An 18,465-nucleotide genomic window follows, 5' to 3' on the forward strand; every position below is an offset into this window, starting at 1 on the left:
TCAACTATATGCCAATAAAAATTTTTTAAAAATCCTGAAAGAGTTCTATCATTTCTTGGGAAGCCTGACTTTGGACTTTTGCAGCCTTCCTGTCCTTATGTTAGATATGGGGGAAAGGAGTGCTACTCTGTAAGGAGGATGCATGTTCTCAACACCCCAGAGTGCCCATGGATTCATGCAAAATGGGTACTGGTAAGTCTGTTTATTATAAAGTAATCCTTATGTCTCTTTTGGTAAGGAATATGTATTTGTGGAGTAGTGGAAGGAAAAAGGTTGTTTTAGGGAGGAGAAGAGGATAGCTTAGATCAATGATTATTCTGACCTAAGTAGTGGGAAATTGGCTGGCTCCTGGGATGGATTTCGGGCAATGATGTAGACTTGTTTTCTTGGGAATATGCCACATGGCAGTAGAAATACCAGCCCCTACTTGTCCCATATCAGTATTCCTTCAGAAGTAAAATAAGTCATATTGAAATAATGACAAGCATAGTGTCTGCTAAAGAGCACCCTTAAAATTCAAATAAACCCACAAATGTTTACTGAACTAACAGTAAAGGCAAAAACAAAGCAAGAACTACTACCCTGATATCGAGGGTAAAAACTGTATTCCACAATGAGCAATGGGGAGCTTGCACAGTGCACCTTGGGAGTTAGAACATTCCCAAGGCAGAAAAGATGGAGAGAAGACTCAACAAGGCACGTGTAGGCCAGATTACAGAGATCATCAACATCACCAACAACTCAGGCCTTTGGGACTCTGTTTGGGAAGTGATTTTTTTCCTTAAAAGAATTTATTAAAAGATGATGGCCATGCTGATTGCTACAGAATATGCTCCTCATATCACTACTTATTTATCAAAGGAGGAAAAAGTGATCCACGAAGGCAAATGTTAGCCAAAGAGGTAAACGTATTCGCTTCCACTGCCTTTCCAAAATAATACAAATAAAATGATAGGGCCACAAGCCTCCTTGTGTGAATTCCATGTTACAGCTCTATACGAAAGAAGGCAGTAGAAAACTATTTGTGAACAGTCAATAAAGGCATCACAATAGCTTTTCTAGTCAGAGAAATCTTGATTTCACACAGCCTTCTGACTTAATTGCCTCAGGATTTCAGATAACAGCAAAGTAAAAAACAAACAAAAAATTCGAGCTCATCTGAAGGCTCATATCTGAGATAAAATGTCTAAGTGAACCAAAAACTAGAAGAGCTTCCGTGTAGAAGTTAGCAGCATGCTGCACCTGCCGGATTTCAACACATCTGCTTGTAATCAAAGACTGTCAGTCTGAATGTGTAACTGTATAACTTTAAAATCAAAAAGGATAGATGGAAATCCTCTCACTCACACTGGCGGCCGGACAGGGTGTTTCCTCTTTTTTTTTTTTTAAAGAAGCTTAACTAGTGTTTGATTTTGTTGGCCACTGTGCAGAGAGGTAAAGGGAGGACAGGAGGGAAGGAAGGGTACAGGGAAAAAAAAATGGGTCGGATGGGGGAGCGGTGGTTACTGCTGTTAGGACAACAGTCCCAAGGCAGGCCCGGCCCCAGGTGGTGACATCAGCCTGCAGCTGTGCAGGAACAGCTGGGCTGAAGTGATCCCTCACACAAATGGCTCTACTTTGAGTTAACGGGCCTGGGCTCCTGGGGAAGCACTTATCTGGCATAAAGACTCGTGAAATACTTTTCTAAAGGACACACATGTCAACGCTGTATCAAGGGTTCTCAGGACCCCTGATGGCTGGACACACTCGTCGGGAGTCGGGGACGCCAGCCTGGGGCTTCAGTCCTGGACTTTTCCGTGTACTTATTTCAATTTAGGAGCGATTTCTATGCAGCTGGGCTCTTACTCCTGTTCTCAGTTTTGTCTCCTCCTTGCTTATTCTCCAGAATTCTCAGTCAATTAATCAAACACCCAAGACAGCCAAAATCAAACATGAATCTTTCAGAATTCGGACTAAGCAAGGAGTTTTCGCACAGTGTTAGGCGATACTGTTTTCATGAAGTTAGTGCACGGATGCAAAATCCACAGACTACAAAGTAGTCCTTTTGTCCTTACTGTTTTAATCATTCTGTTAGACAATTTTTAAAGCACGTCTGTGATAAAGCACACCAGAGACCACTGCCTGCAGGAAAACTGAAGGATTCTCCTTTTTGTGCCCATATTGGGAAAATGCAGAAGCCTCTCCAGCAATCTGTTAATTAAAATGAGAAACAGAGTTTTCAGAATTAAGAAGCGAAGGAAAGAAACCAACTCATTTACAAGATCAGCCCTGGGCTTCCCTGGTGGCGCAGTGGTTGAGAGTCCGCCTGCCGATGCAGGGGACGCGGGTTCGTGCCCCGGTCCGGGAAGATCCCACATGCCGCAGAGCGGCTGGGCCCGTGAGCCATGGCCGCTGAGCCTGCGCGTCCGGAGCCTGTGCTCCGCAACGGGAGAGGCCACAGCAGTGAGAGGCCCGCGTACCGCCAAAAAAAAAAAAAAAAAAAAAAAAAGATCAGCCCTAAAACATAAGGCCACATTACAAGCTGGAAGTTGACATTTCAACCTGAGATGAACCAGGCCAAGGACAGAACAGGAAAAACAGAGAGACACTCCCCTGACAGTTTAAAACATGGATAACTAAGCAAGGAAAAAATATTTCACAAGTGGTGAAATGCTTGAAATTTTTCCTTTTCGATTATTTGGATGACATCTACAGAAGGTCCAATGCCTGAATCAAATATAACCTTGAGAAGAGAACTGGCTTCGTCCTGGGTCCTTCAGGAGTTTTCCCCAGGAGTGAAGTACAGCCATTACCTCATTGGTCCTGGTGGCCTTTCCTAGGAGGAAGGGTCAGATTTTTATTATTTCCATCTCATGGAGACCAATTTCCCTTTGGTGACTGATAAATGTGCTGTTTACAATGAAAAACATTATACAACCATGGCCCTAAATTGTTAGTATTCTTTTGAAATGATACACGGCTTTCTTAAGTTTTATATCTGAGTAGCAGTTTTCGTCATGAGACAACTAGAAATACTTTAATTCTCAGGAACATAAATAAATGTCTTAACAGAATAGAGCTAAACACTTAGGTTCAAATCTCAGCCACACCACTTACCTGCTATGTGATTTGAGCAAATGACTTAAGCTTTCTAAGCCTGAACTTCCTTACTTTTAAAGTGGCGCTAATATTAGTGCCTTCCACTGCAGGATTAAATAAAATATATGTGAAGCGCTTGGCTGGTGCCTGACCAGAGTTAAGTATGCAACAAATGTTACTGCTATTATTGCTAGCTTTGCCAAAGTCCACCGATTCAAATGCGTCTGAAGAGTCCTCAAAGACATGCTTGGCGGTGAGGGGTGTCCATGACACAGTGTGACAGTTACAAAGATGCACTGCTCGTCTAGTATTCAAAGAAGGTAAACACACACACACACACACACACACACACACACGAGGACAGGGTACACATCCACCCCAAAGCTTCACTTTCTAATACTACTGTTCTTGGCATTATATGCAATAGAATTTCTCCAACTTTTAGGTAATTTTATCTAAATTAGACATAAAATATGGAAGAGAAAAAAGAACAAGAAAACTAGGGAGGTAAGGTCCCTCAGAAGCTCATGCAAAGTTTCACGATGCCATACAAGAGTTCGTGACCGAAAGGAGAGACAAACAGGAAAGCAAGATGACTTCATTCCCCAGCTGTACACCCACACTCTCCCTAGACGCTTCCAGCAGGCCTGCTGTGAGTGCCAGCCCTTCCTTGAGCAGGGTTCCCTTCTCCGCACCATCCAGGAGGGCAATGAGGTGAGTGTCTGGTCCAGCCTCTCCTGCCTCCTCTGGGTCTCTCTCAGCCTCTCTCTCCGGCCACCTCACCTGCTTTTATTTCTGGGCACCCCTCCACTCCTTTAACAGCACACACTTCTCAGGGCAGACATGCTTTTAAAAAAAAAACAACTTATAATTGTGGAATAATTTTATTAGATTGATAGAAAAGGTACAAAGAGACAGTACCCAGAGCTCCCGTATACCCTTCACCTAGGTTCCCCAGATGTTACCATCTTATGTAAAGCCAGGACATTTTTCAATACGAAGGTTTTAACACTGAAGCCATACTATTAGCTCTACTACAGACTTTATTCCAATTTCACCAGTTATTCTACTAATATCCCCCCCGCTTTTTTAAGAATAAACTTTTTAGGAGTAATTTTAGATTTTCATAAAACTCATAAGGATAGAATAGTTCCCGGATACCTCTCTCCCATTTTCCCCTAATGCTGATATCATATATTATGACAGGACATTTGTCGAAACTAAGAAATAATTTTACTGGCACATTATTATTAACTAAACTCCAAGCTTTGTCCTTTCTTTCTGTTCTAGGCTCCAACCCAAGATAGCGACCTGCATTTACTCATCACATTTCCCTCATCTTCTCTAATCTGTGAATGTGTCTTTCCTTGCTTTTCATCATCTTGTCAATTTTGAAGTCAGGCATTTTACAGAATGTCCCTCAATTTGGGTTTGTCTGACATTTTCTCTGCATACTCCTCTGACCCAGGAATTCCACCATTAAGAATATATGTGTGGGACATATTCCCACACATATAAAATGAGGGACATACGAAGCTATTCACTAGAGCATATTTTGTACGAGCAAAACATTACAAACAACCGAATGTCCACCGTGAAGAAACTGGTTAAATTAATTATGGTATATCTATATAATGGAATCGTTTCCAAAAAATAATTTTATAGCTGTTTAAAAACATATTGAGGAAGATCTCTGTGTACTGATCTTTAAGAAATGCTAAGAAGAAAACAAGGTGCAGAACAGCATGTATAATACTCTGCCACCTGTGTATAAAAGGAAGGGGAAACAAATATCTATCTTACGTTACTTCTCCTGTACCCCAGCCCCAGAACCATAAATGGCGACATAACCTTCTATCATAGTAGCACGATTGTTTCATAGTATTATTCTCTGAAGGGAAATCTGCTCATGACACACTTCCAGGGCAAGTGACCGTGTTGGTTACTCTCTTAAACCGGGGTCTAATCTGCTTCAAATTGGAAATAATATACCTGAACAAAGTAACCAAGAAGCCCTTTTTAAAAAGTAAAATGCTACTTTGTGGAGAGCTGGTGCCCAAAGAACAACAGAAGGGCAGGGACCTAGACTATCAACAACAAGCATTTCCAACTCTGCAGATCAGTTTCCTGATACGCCAGGTAGGACTAAATATCACCTGCTCTGCTAACCTTACAGTTTGGTGAGGATAAAGTGAAAGAGTGCTCTATTTTGTAGAGTGAGTCTTCACAGACTGTCTGTGGAATGATCATCTACTCATAAAAGCCCCAGGTTTTGCTCCCCAAAGGTACTGCTTTTTCACAAGACCAAGAAATTTGGCAGACACGTGAGAGAGACAAAGGTCTCTTTCTGAATTTTGAAATTAGCTACAAATAGCTTTCAGATTGCTCTTGGGCATTATATGAATTGACAAGAACTGATTTCAAAAGCCTTCCACTAATCACATCTTACTGGGAATTTACTTTCACGAACCTCCCGCCACGTCAAATCCATTCTCCCATAAATAATACCACCTTCCCTTTAAAGCTCAGTTCATACTTTACAAAGTGCTCTCATATTTATTATTCCATGTAATAGAACATAGTCATGTCTTGAGTTAATAACATAGGTATTATCTTAAATCTCACTTTCCTAGACTGTAGGGGGAACGGACGTGGCAGAACCGGGTCTAGAACTCAATCCGCTCAGCCCTTCTCAGTGCAGGTTCTATAGCACAGAACACGGAACAACCTGATCCAAGTGGCTGTTTTCTCAACTTGAGATGCATTAAGAGAGAAGTTCACGCATTCATACAATGGACACCTCAGAATAACAGGGCTTAATTATCTTGTGCAAGCTAGAGAGACTGCAAAGTAAGGCAGGTAAAAAAACAATCTTTTTTCTCCCTACACTGATTAGTCCTGATGAAATCTTATTCACATGCGGGATGACGGTCTGGCCCAGTCACAGATCTTAGTACAGAGGTGCCAGCTGGGCCTCCACAGAGCCCCGGGTTCTCCCTGCCAATAAAAGTCTGCAAAGGCTTTGCTGTTTTTCAGCTTAGTCACTGGCCAACAACATGCTGCAAAACAGATGCTCTCATAGTCACAACAGCAAACGTTCCATGGACCAATCAAAACACTTAGGCTGGAAAGTGGATCTGAGTCAAAAGCCTGGCTGAATAACCGGCATAAATGTTCTAAGCTTCGGGCCTGAGGAAAGTAAGTTAACACTTTAAGGAAATCACATTTCAATCAAGAGAATAAATTTAATATTAATGAACAGGTGAGTCTGATACTATTCTGTGTCTCCTCCCTGATGATTCATGTTTAGGGGGCAAGGTTCAAAAGGGCAGGTCAAAGTTACTGGTAGGCAGAGACTTCCTTGGTGGTGCAGTGGATAAGACTCCGCGCTCCCAATGTAGGGGGCCCCGGTTTGATCCATCCAGGAACTAGATCCCACATGCATGCCGCAAGAGTTTGCATGCCACAACTAAGGAGCCGGCGAGCTGCAACTAAGGAGCCGGTGAGCCACAACTAAGGAGCCCTAGAGCCACAGCTAAGACCTGATGCAACCAAATTAATTAATTAATTTTAAAAAGCCACCTAGAATTAAAACAAAACAAAACAAACAACAAAAAACCCCCAAAGTTACTGGTATGCATATGATTTGGAAGCCTATGTACAAGAATGGATTCAGTTCAGTTAGAGCTATTTGGTATTATCCTCTTACTCTGCTCACTTAAGTCTTACATACATACATTTTTTACATTAAGTGAACAACATTCTGGACAGCTAGTGTGCTGTCAAAGTGTGGCCCAGGGAGCACCTGCATCAGAGTCACCTGGATGATCATTACAAGTGGACTCCTCCATCCCAAGCCACCCGAGTCAGAACCGGGAATCTGCAGTTTTAATCTGGCCTATTTTATTACACAGTGAAGTTTGAAAACCACCGACAAATTACGTTAAATCAGGAAAAACTGAACATATCAAAACTGGACAAGGACAAGTGAGGGAAAAGACCAGGACAAGGAAGAAGACTCAATAGGCTTTCGGAATAGACACACTTGGGCTTCCCTGGTGGCGCAGTGGTTGAGAGTCCACTTGCCGATGCAGGGGACCCAGGTTCGTGCCCCGGTCAGGGAAGATCCCACATGCTGCAGACTGGCTGCGCCCATAAGCCATGGCCGCTGAGCCTGTGCGTCCAGAGCAAAAAGAACAGACACGCTTGGTAATATTGTGCATCTGTACAGGTGAAAGAACCCAACCTTTCACTTATAGAGACAGCCAGCCAAAGTCTAAATTTAGAAGAGACAGACAAGGATAGAAAAAGAACGAGCCAAGTTTAAGACGGAATCAACTCCCTCTTCAATCAACTCAGTGAGATAAAGAATTGTTTTGGCATACGGTTGGTTTTCATTACATATTAATAGATTTTTCATTAAAGCCCACTTCAAAAATCAGTTCTGGAATTCTGCAACTCAAAAGTGGCTTAACTGTAAAGAGTTTTAAAATTACTCTAAATATACAACCTTGTTAAACCATAACTGTACACAAAACTAGTGAAAGAATTAACACATTCCATTAAGGTGTGAAGGGAGGTTAGTTCACAGACACAGTCAAGTGTTGATTAGACAGTGTGTACACTGCTTTAGGCAGAACCAAGTCACTTTTTCCTAGTACATAATAACAAGATATTTTAATCTAATACTTCTTGAACTCTTGACTTGAATAAAAAGATCCCAAAAGTAGTTATCAATGCAAACTAGTGTTTATATCAAATGATTTCCCCATCTTTCCAACAGTTTCACCATGGTTTCTTTCTTTGTAATTAACGGGAGTTTGGTGGTCTAGCCGTCCTAGGTTTTTATCCAGGTGCTTTGCTTTTCTGGCCTATTGACCTTAAGAAAGTTACATTAACGTTTAAGCCTCAATTCTTCCCTCCGTCCCTCCCTCCCTTCCTATACAATGCAAACCAGCAGACTTAGAGATGAACACTGATGTTAGGAAAGAGTAGGCACTCAATAAATGTTGCTGCCGTACCCATCATCTTTACATACAGAGGGCAAAATCGACTAGTCTTCTGAACCATTATTATGGGAATTCCAGGAATTTTTAGTGAATAAAGGGTTAAAATCTCATTTGTATCATGACACAGGAACAATCAGGACAAATGTATAGAAAGATGTGAGTTAGCTATTAATTCTGATGGCTAGAAAATAATTGTGAAATACAAACTACCTTTTTCTTCATTAATTTAGATGAAAAAATGTGATTCCAATGATTAAGATCAATACAAAAATACAGTAGGAACCCTAAAAGATCATAATTATGGCGCTCCATTACACTAACATGACCATAAGAATCAGAATGACACATTTATTCCATATCTCAGAGGTAAAATGTTTGCTGTGGATTATGTAGAACATTAAATTGAACTGTAATTTCTTTTGAGGGCTGACATTTTCAAAATGACCTGATTAACTGGGATTGTCAGGCATCATGTAAAATGTCTTCAAGAGAACTATAGCTCATCTTACTTTATTACTTAGTTTTAACAGTTTATAGGAAAATATCTGTGTACAGAAACCATCAAGTATAAGCATATTATAAGGATAAAACCAACTTTCCCTAGCTACCATCCTCAGCAGTAAAATCATTCATTCATTCTCTGAAGTACTAAGCATCAGAAGTGCTAACTGCCAGGCCCAAGGTACTAGCTGGTAGAGCTACAAAGAGGAAGGACGTACTGGCCTTGCCCTTGAAGTGCTCACAGCTCTGCGCTGTGAAAAGAGGTCTATAAACAAATACCTATAAGAGCAAGGTACTTGAAGGGTATAGTAGAAGGTGCAGTTCACTTGTCTGAAGGATTTGAATGAAACTGAATTGAAGACAAGGTATTTTAGTTAAGACTTTAAAAATAAGTAATGAGAAGAAGGAGTTTGAGAGGCAAAAATAGAAAGATAGTGGGAAGAGGAGAGAGCCTTTCAAACAGAGAGGAGGCACAAACGAGGCAAGAATGAGCCTCTGCCTGGGACCTTGGGAGGGAAAAGGAGGTGTGCAGAGAGGAGAACGAGGGTCAGACACCATGAAGCTACACCGGAAGGTTACAGACACATCATACATGGTGACTTTAGTATGCTTGGACTTCTTCCCAAAGCCAAAATGGAGTCAATTATGTTTGTTAAAGATGTCCAGTAGAGGACACACATGAGATTTATTACAAGTATAGTCTTGGTAGCACTTGGAGAAGAGAGAAGCAGGCCTGGGGGCAAGGTGACCACTGGGATATACTGCAGGTGAGAAATTACAGGACTTAAATTAGGACAGAAGCAGCCAGAATGCTGAAGAGAGATGGATCTGGGCGACATTTAGAGCACAGCCTGGTATCATGCGGAGGATGGAGGAAGAGGGTTATGACCTTAGCTGGCAGCCTGGGTGGTAAGTGAATAATAATCCAGTGCAGAAGGTGATGAACAGACTTTGAGGCATAGGTCTGAATGAGGAGACACTGCGGAGTATTCCGGAAGCAAGGGGCTGGGGAGTCAGGAAGGTCTGATTACACTGGACTGGTTCATCTAGAGGCAGCTCTTCACTGGGAAAAAAGTATTTACAGCTTGGGGAAGGAGGGGACTAGAAAGATAAATCTGTGAGTCATCACCCTATAGGTTGTAGTTGAAACCATGGGAATGGGTAAGAAAAACAGCCGACAATGAAAGCCTTACGATGACATTATTGAAGGGGTAAGTGAAATTATGCTACATCCACTCAAAAGGCATTACCGTGATCATTAACCACGAGCGTATGAAGACCAAGAGGCAAAATGGGAAAGTGCTCGACATAAGTTTAAACATCAGAGTATCTACGATAACATGGAAGGATCTCAAAAACATTAGGCATGAAAGAAGCCAGACACAAAGAGAATTTATTGTGTGTTTCCATTTACATGAAACTCTATTGCAGAATGGACAAAACTAACCTCGAGTGATAAAAATAAGGTCAGTGTTTGCTTCTAGGGGAAGAGGGTCTACTGGAAACGTAATCTAAAGGTGTAGGTTACATGAGTGTGTGTGTTTGTCAAACTGATGCAACAATAAGCATCCCGCTGCATGTAAATTATACCTTAATAATAATAATAATAAAAGAGTGCAAAGTGGTATATATTCATATAAACAAAGGAATATGCCAAAATATGGAGCTATGGGCTATTTACCCCTCACTCCACAATTTTCGTCAATTTTCACACATTGTTCCTAAATAAAAAGAAACTTTAGGGAATTCCTTGGCGGCCCAGTGGTTAGGACCCCATGCTTTCACTGCCAGGGCCCCAGGTTCGATTCCTGGTGGGGGAACTAAGATCCCACAAGCCACGTGGTGCAGCCAAAAAAAGAGAGAAAAGAAACTTTAAAACCTAAAATGCCCATAAATATTTATTAATTACCCATGGAAATGGAAAGCATATACATATATCTTCATAGGAAGCAGGAATGGATCTCTGCAATTAAAGAGTTTATTGTCTGGGGACTTCTCTGGTGGTGCAGTGGTTAAGAATCCACCTGCCAATGCAGGGGACACGGGTTCGAGCCCTGGTCCGGGAAGATCCACATGCCGTGGAGCAACTAAGCCCGTGGGCCACAACTACTGAGCCTGCACTCTAGAGCCTGTGAGCCACAACTACTGAGCCCACGTGCCACAGCTACTGAAGCCTGTGTGCCTAGAGCCTGTGTTCCACAACCAGAGAAGCCACCACAATGAGAAGCCCGCGCACCGCAATGAGAAGCCCACGCACCGCAACGAAGAGTAGCCCCCGCTCGTCGCAATTAGCGAAGGCCCGTGCGCAGCAACAAAGACCGCCCCCCCCAAAAAAAAAGAGTTTACTGTCTGAAGACAATAGGAAAACACAAGATATAGTATATACACAAATGCAAAATATCAAGGGCTCTCTGGAGCAAAGGGAGCCTCACGCTTTGGTTCTGAGGAGACTGTGAGGGGGTTTTCAAAGAGTTTTTTTGCAGAAGCAAATGTTATGTTGTTCCACAAAGCAGGCGTGGTTCAGATGCAGATACACACAGGCTGTGCTGGAGGTAATAAGCTGGGTTAACCTGGGAGCACAAGTGAGACCACAGTGGGCAAGTCAGTCAGGGGAGGAGATCATCGGAGGCAGTAAGGTCTGAAGTGCAGACTTTACTTGGGTTTCAGTGCCCCTGAGCTTATGAGTTGTCCTTTATTCCTTGCAGTTCTTAGCAGTTTGGGAACCTTGCCTCAATCTTCATAGAGGAGGTAAAGAAAAACTACTCAATGGGAAAGCGACACCAACGATGCCCCATTATGTCAGAGGGGAAAGGTGGGTCCTTTGATGGCATTGATGGTGGTGGCTCTCTTTTCTTGAGTTGCCTGTGATGGGCCAGTCACTATGCCAGTCACTTCACATGTACTACCACCTTACTCAAACTCCAAAAAAAATCCAGCAAAATGCATGTTAACTTCCTATCACCAGTGAGGAAACTGTGCTCAAAAAAGTCAGGTAACTTCTAACCAGGAGTGGACGGTTAGAAGCACAAAAACCAGACGGTGGACTCCACACCCCACGCGCCTCTAACATATCAGGAAGGGATCCATCACCTCTCACCTTTCCATTTGTACGTGAAGAGCAAAAATAACCTGTCCTGAGGCATTTCTAATAATACTGAGTCGAATTACTATTCCTTTCTGCAGCAGAGTCTCTGCCCTCGCAAAATAGCAAATGCAGTTACTACACACCTGTCAACTGCATGCATCTTAACAACTACTATTTGATAGCAGTTAATACTTGGTGGTAGACGCTTTGCAACAAGTTACCTCATGTAATTCTCGTGGCCACCCTTGAGGCAGACACTACCGCCATTTTACAAAGAATGAAGTTGGGACAGAAGGCGTGTGCTCTGTCTCCCCTGCCCAAGGTCACCCAGCTACCAAAGATCTGAACCTGGACAGTATGACCACACAGTCTAACAGCTTTGTACCACTGCCTCACATTTTAAAACTGAGCTGTAAACTTTGTGGTGTGAACTTATTCCTATTGCAGCTCAATCAATCAAACCGGCAGCTTTGAGAACATTCTTCCTGGACTGTTCCATCAGAAGAAGGCTTCTCTCCCTTCCCCTCATGGAACCAAAAATCTTCCCCCAAATGCTCCACGCGCTACGTGAACAATTCAATCTGATTCACCAGCAGTAACGCCACACTTCCTGAGAGTGTAGCCTTGGGTGACCAGATGATATGGACGGGCCAAACACTGCATCCTGACACTCCGAGAGCAGCAGTAAAGCCACACCGGGGCACCGGCTCCTTATCACAGGGAAGGTGAGAGTGGGTGCAAATGGCTACAGCTATTTCCTGTCGGGCTAAGTAACTAACGGGAGGTAATGAGTCCCTGGGTCCCATTGAGGTCACTGAATCGCGCTATCCACTGAAAGGTGGAAAGAGGATTCCCCCATTCAAACTGACTGAATGAGAACAGTGTTCCCTTGGCGCATCTGCCTCGTCTTGAGGGGAGGCTGAAACGTGAACCCCCAGCGAGGCTCCTCTCCACCTCTACCGGGTTAGAGCGAACCCTGAAACACACACAAAAAGACCTCTCTCCTGATCTGCTAACCCTATATCCATTACATTACTTAAGGCGCAGACAAAAGCAAGTTAAGTTGGTCATCCGGGTAATCAAAAGGACACCAGTCACGTTCAGTAACCTGGCAGAGAGCCTTAAACGTCCCTGGGAGCCAGGCTGTTTCTTATCTGTGGTTTCCTTGAACTGTTTTCCTAGAACTCTCAAGTCTTTGGGGTCCTGAAGCTCCATCTGTCTCACAATTACTCTTCCCAAAAGAGTCCTTCCTAAGATCAGGAGAAAATGATGCCCAGGACGAGGTATTCGGGCGAGTCAGGAGTCTGGCATTGCCCTGCCTCGGGGGGTGAAGAGAGAAGAGGAATATAGACGGAAGTCTTCACTCCACGTTCATGGCTACTTGATCTTTGCCCGGGCATGGTAGGGGAGGGGGACTTAAGAGGGTTCAAGTCCAGCAAATTATATATATTGACAGTATTTCAACTCTGGTGTTGTCCAAAGAAAAACGAGCAGTTTCTCCTGGAACTAGACGAACATAATTTTCAACTCTGGCTGTGGCCTTTGCATTATTTATACACGTACCGACACACGCTTTCAGCACACACAGAAAACCGCAAAGGGCAAGGGAGGCAGCCTTTCAATGAACTGCTCCAGACCTGGCTGAAGCTACAGCAGGAAGCTGACTGTCTAGGGCCGTGGTGCCTACAGTGCATGGGGCTCCCGAGGCAGTCAGCTCGCTCTAACACGCAGGCTGAGGCAGGAAAGGCAGCACTGTCTCTGCTGCACGAACCCAGGGCTCTTCCAGGAAAGACAAGAACTAGAAGAGAGTTCGGCCTGGAAACAGCAGCCCTGGGGGGTGAGTGCCACAGGCAGGAGAGACACCTGGCTTCCTGTGGAGCTGCGTCCTTCTCACTGCCAGTCCAGCTGGAAGATTAGCACAGAGTGCACCTTCTAATGCTATACCCACTACTCACAGAGCACCCAAGGAAGTGCAATATCATTACTGCTACTGGAGAGGGAATTTCCTCACCACTCTTTCACGTGAAAGATGGTTCCAGAAAGAAAAAAACCTGACGGAATTATCTAACTGTAATCCACACACTTACAAAAAGCATTCCGTCCCTCTCTCCAGGAAAAGAAATGTTTTGGTCATCAGAAACTCTGCTAGGCTTAGTCAGATCAGTGCCCAGAATTCCATGAACTTGAGGTCAAACTGCCAAGATTCAACAGAAACGTCGATGGTCAGTGTTTGCACAGATACCGGAGTGAGTGGCTGACACTGCCAGCATGCAGCTCCGGCAGACACCACGCAGACAGGAAAACCAACTGGGACAATTTTCCCCTCCCCCCGAAAAACTTGGAAGAAGGAAAAAAAAAAAAAAAAGCTCTTACCTAGCTCTCCCCGGAGGTTAACAAGTTCTTGAGATAGGGTTTTGTGTTGTTGCAATGCTTCCTCCCGCTGTGGAAAACACACATCAAGTTACTCATCTTTTCAAGAGGGTCCCTTTCAGTAAAGCACACATTTGTTATCACCAGGAAAATGAGACTCAGAACTGAGAAGCCAAGATATGAATCATTTAGGCTAACAGTTTGTGTTGTTAAAAAACACAGATGTCCCTTAGTTGTTAAGGAAATTCACATTTCAAAAATCTGTATTTTCTCAGGTCCTCGTGAAACATTCATTTGAGGCACTGAATGGCCCGTTTAAAAATATTTACTTTGAGCCATGCTTCACTGCTGATCCCAGAACCTTTCAGCTAAGGCATACTTAAGACGTAATGCATTCTCCTCCTCCAAGGGCAATAAAAGGCCTAATCAGTCTAAGATAAACGTTTAATGTTCTAAACACAGGCACTTATATGAACTTTATCCTATATTTGCAAATAGAAAAGTTTCCTTAGGAGGCCAATCGTTTACTTCTAAAAAGGATTTTTTACTTTCTCTTACAAAGCCACGGCGAAAAAAATAATCCTTTAAAAACAAAATGAAATTAATTTTACTCAGCTACGCGTTATTTTCTAAAGATGATAATATGTTGGATCAGCGATCATTCTGAAGAGATGTTAGAGAAATGAATCAAAGAAAACCAGGCAGCTGTTTCAGAATCAAAAAAGCAATTATCAATCTTGCCAAGGAGAACCATTTCTAAGTTACCAGCAACTCATCCGCAAGCGCACAGACACACATGCTTGTACAAACACAGCAATTAGATACAGTTTCTTACGAGGCAGATTCCCTCCCACCAGCGTGTAAGGAAGGAAAAGGCAGAATTCAAAGCTCTCTGGAAATGCCCTCCCGGGGATCGCCCCAGACAGAGCTCCCACCGCAGCTGGGTCGCAGCATTGCGGACGGAGATCATGAGACCGGCCTTTGCAGGCGAGAGTTGCTTGTCACTCAAAGCGTTTCCCCCTCACGCCAGACCACCTCTGCCTTCGCCCCTGGCATTCTTCCAGAAAAGCACTATAAACAAATACTAATTACCCTCGTTGCTGCACATGGAGAATAGAGGCACACTTTGCTGCCGGAGCAGCCCATTTTCCAGCTTCTGTCTCTCCAAGTCCCCCCTCCCGGCCCCGCGCAGGTGGCCAAGCCACCCACCAGTCCGGCCGGTCTACACTCAAAGCTCCACCAGGAGGAGCGCCATTGGTCTTCGGTTGGCCTTACTTCGCATCCTGCAGGTTAGCGTGTGCCTGGGACGCCTCTCTCCTCACAGGAGCTGAGGCTGCAGCTTCTGCCTTTGGCACAGGCTGCCTGCGACTGCTTAAAGCCACAGCCCTTCATTTATGAAAAACGAGAGCCAGCGCTTAGACTGATCGATTGCCACTTACTTTCAAATATCAGCTGGTACAGGGGAAAGAAAAACCGGCCGCCTCCGCGTGGATAATGGAGTTATTTTTAGACTTGGGAACCTTTTTATTCCCCTCTCTAATTAGGGGTCATTAGATGAGCATACTTGCTAATAGAAAAAGGAAATTTATTCTCCAAAACCTGTGTGCTAAGTGAGTTATGGACGAGGTGAGGAACGGTGAAAGTGTGTGTTGTGACGCAGAATTTAACATGACATTATAAAATGAATGATGTTTTCCGGAAAAATTCATTTAAATGCTTACAACGTGGTTCCCTGGCATTTTAAGAAGTGTGACCTGCTGAATTGAGAGTTGGAGATCAGATATATGTTATGGTTTTTCCCTTTTACTTTGTAAGTCTCTCACGAAAGAGCTAGGGAAGTTAACGATACACTAGCACTGTCCTGGACATTTAACAGTGACTGGAATTTAAGGAACACTTTCTCAATGAGTACATTTTGGCCCTAATGATATTCTAAATGCTTGATTTTTAAAACGTAGTATTAGGTTGTTCTGAAATCACAAATCAGTAAGTCCATTTTTTTTTAAGTGAACAAGCAATGAGTTTTCTAATGTAAAAATTAAAGTTTGAGGAAAACCAGCCCAGATAAAATTGGCGAAAAAAGCGAATAAAAATATATATACTATATACTTCTCTTAATCTCAAATTTAAGCCTTTGTGATCTAGTTCAAGTTAAGTATCAGCAAGTTTTATCACTCGAGAGACAAGAGACCCGGAAGACTGTTTTGCTAGATACATGCAAGCAGTCCTGTAACACATTCGGTGACCTTGCTTAAAATTCACTCTTTTCTAAGAGCTAAATCCTTAATAGAAGGAAAAGCCGGCAAGAAGTTAAATCACTTTTCAAATTTACAGAAGTCCTTAAATGTGGAAAATTGAAAACTTAAGCTGGTGTAAAGTTTCCAGGAGTGATTCTGTGAACTTTTACATCCTATCACAAGTATCTACAAGGCAGTCTTTTTGCTTATTAAAGGGACTTTGTGGACAAGCAATTTCAGTACAGTTGAAATCCAAGGTTGGTTGAATCCCTGACGTGGAACCTGGGATGTAGGCGTGGAGGACCAACTGTACTCCGTCACTTTATATGAGGGCCTTGAGCATCCACGGATTCTGGTACCTGCTGCTGGGGCGGGGGGCGTCCTGGAATCAGTCCCCACAGGTACCAAGGGCCGACTGCACGCATGGGGACGCTGCCCCCAGCTCCACTGCACTCAGCCTTCCTCAGTGCCCAGAAGCCATCGATGTCTTCCAACCTCTGTCAATCCCAGTGGCAGCAACAGGAAAACCATGGGATCGTTTTGGACTCTTCCTTGTCTAATGGGTTGTGCCACAGTCAGTCAGTTCTTCCCTCCTAATGTGTCTTGAATCCACTGCACTTTTTCTATTAGTGATGCCTCCACCCTAGCCCTCATCCTCACCAACCCCACTCCTGAACTATGGAAAGCCTCCCTCCACACTAGTTTGCAGAGGATTGGTAGATTTTTATCCCATATTCTGGGTACAAATAAATGCCCTTGCTCAACAAGAGTCTTCCATTGAGTGCATAAAAAATAAACTTCCATGAACCGCAATCACCCAGCTCCTGTTTAGACACCCTACTCCTCTTCTGTCCAAGTCATGCTTGCCATGCATGTCCCACCTCCACAAGCTGGAAGGCTTGGTCTTCTGTACCTGACCCATTCTATAAGCCTTCAGGGAATACTAACCGTCAATCATAGATACTACTCCCTTCCCCCACACACCTAGACAGGACATTTATCCTTCTGAATTGGTTGGCAATTTAGTACTCAGTACCAACTTACCAAGTACCATTCCAGATGCTGGGGAAAATATGGAAAAAAATTAAGACATGGCTCCTGCTTCAAGAAGCTTGAGACCTAGGTAGAACTAAGACATCCAGGCCCAATAACTCAAGGCAGATGACCTCATCTGAGCGGAAGCAGTACAGGACAATGGAAAAACCAAGGGCTTTAAATACGATCCTATGTGAAATGCCGACCACAGTGCCCATATCATAATAGGCACATACTCAGTGTTACTTTCTACCTGACTCTCCTGGTAGCTTGCCCTTTAAGGCCTTTACCCTTTCTTGTAGATGACAAGATGCATTTGTCACTGAGATACTGACTGCCTGTTTCTTTTTGTATAGGTGCTCCTATATCAGTGTTTCTGTCTTAGATGATAAACTCTTTATGGTCCAGATAACAAGTTTATTTAATTTTCTTTGTATTGTAACATGCAGAGTTCCACACAATGCGAAGGAAAAAAAAAAGAGGGAGGTGGGAATCTGGTTGGGAAAAATGCTTTTATACTCATACATTAAATATATGAAGTGCTCCAAGAAAAAAATGGACTCACCATAATTAGATTAGGAGTCCCTGGGACACAGGCACTTAGTCTCCGGCTGTCATCCCATCACTGAGCCTCAATTTGCTGGCTTGGGAGAGTGTCAAAAGCACAGGGGATTTTGCAGGAAAGAGCCACGTCGGATGGCTCAGATGCATGCTCTCTCTGACCTCCTCCATCCCCACTACCACACCATGAATCGTGTCCAATTTTTTGGTCTGAGACATTTTTATTTATAGACTGCTAGTGTCGTTCAAAATTCATCTTTGTTCAGGTGCTACTTTAGGTTAGATTCCACTAGCAAAAACAGAATTGGAGGCACACTGAATAACTGGTCAGAGGTTGGGTTGAGGTACCCAGAAACTTTCATGAAGAAATTGGGATCACTAACATCAACACTGTCTGGCACTCGGTCTGCCTGCACAGAACACTGTACAACTATTCAAGGATAAACCAAGAATCAGAACCAACACTAACAACATTGTGTCCTCTGAGAAATAGAAAGTGTGGTATTGGTTTCCAGATTCATGAGACATGCATTAGAACTTCTGCTCTGTAATGAATGATGTCTACCACTAAAGTGGTAAAGTTGTAGTT

At 43.3% G+C, this 18,465-nt stretch overlaps 1 protein-coding gene across 8 annotated transcripts in view; it reads right to left on the bottom strand.

Moving 5' to 3' along the window:
• Window positions 1-18,465, bottom strand: part of MTUS1 (microtubule associated scaffold protein 1) — a 157,491-nt gene that overhangs the window by 13,972 nt on the left and 125,054 nt on the right. For 7 of the 8 annotated variants that reach the window (XM_033400645.2, XM_004277182.3, XM_033400646.2 and 4 more), the window contains one exon: window positions 14,047-14,113. In XM_033400645.2, coding sequence (XP_033256536.1) covers window positions 14,047-14,113 — 67 coding nt within the window. Of the gene's footprint in view, window positions 1-14,046; window positions 14,114-15,135; window positions 15,334-18,465 lie in introns of those variants that run through there. The other variant, XM_033400647.2, reaches the window with a different exon arrangement.

Source organism: Orcinus orca, chromosome 21 (assembly GCF_937001465.1).
Source record: "Orcinus orca chromosome 21, mOrcOrc1.1, whole genome shotgun sequence".
NCBI lineage: Eukaryota > Metazoa > Chordata > Mammalia > Artiodactyla > Delphinidae > Orcinus > Orcinus orca.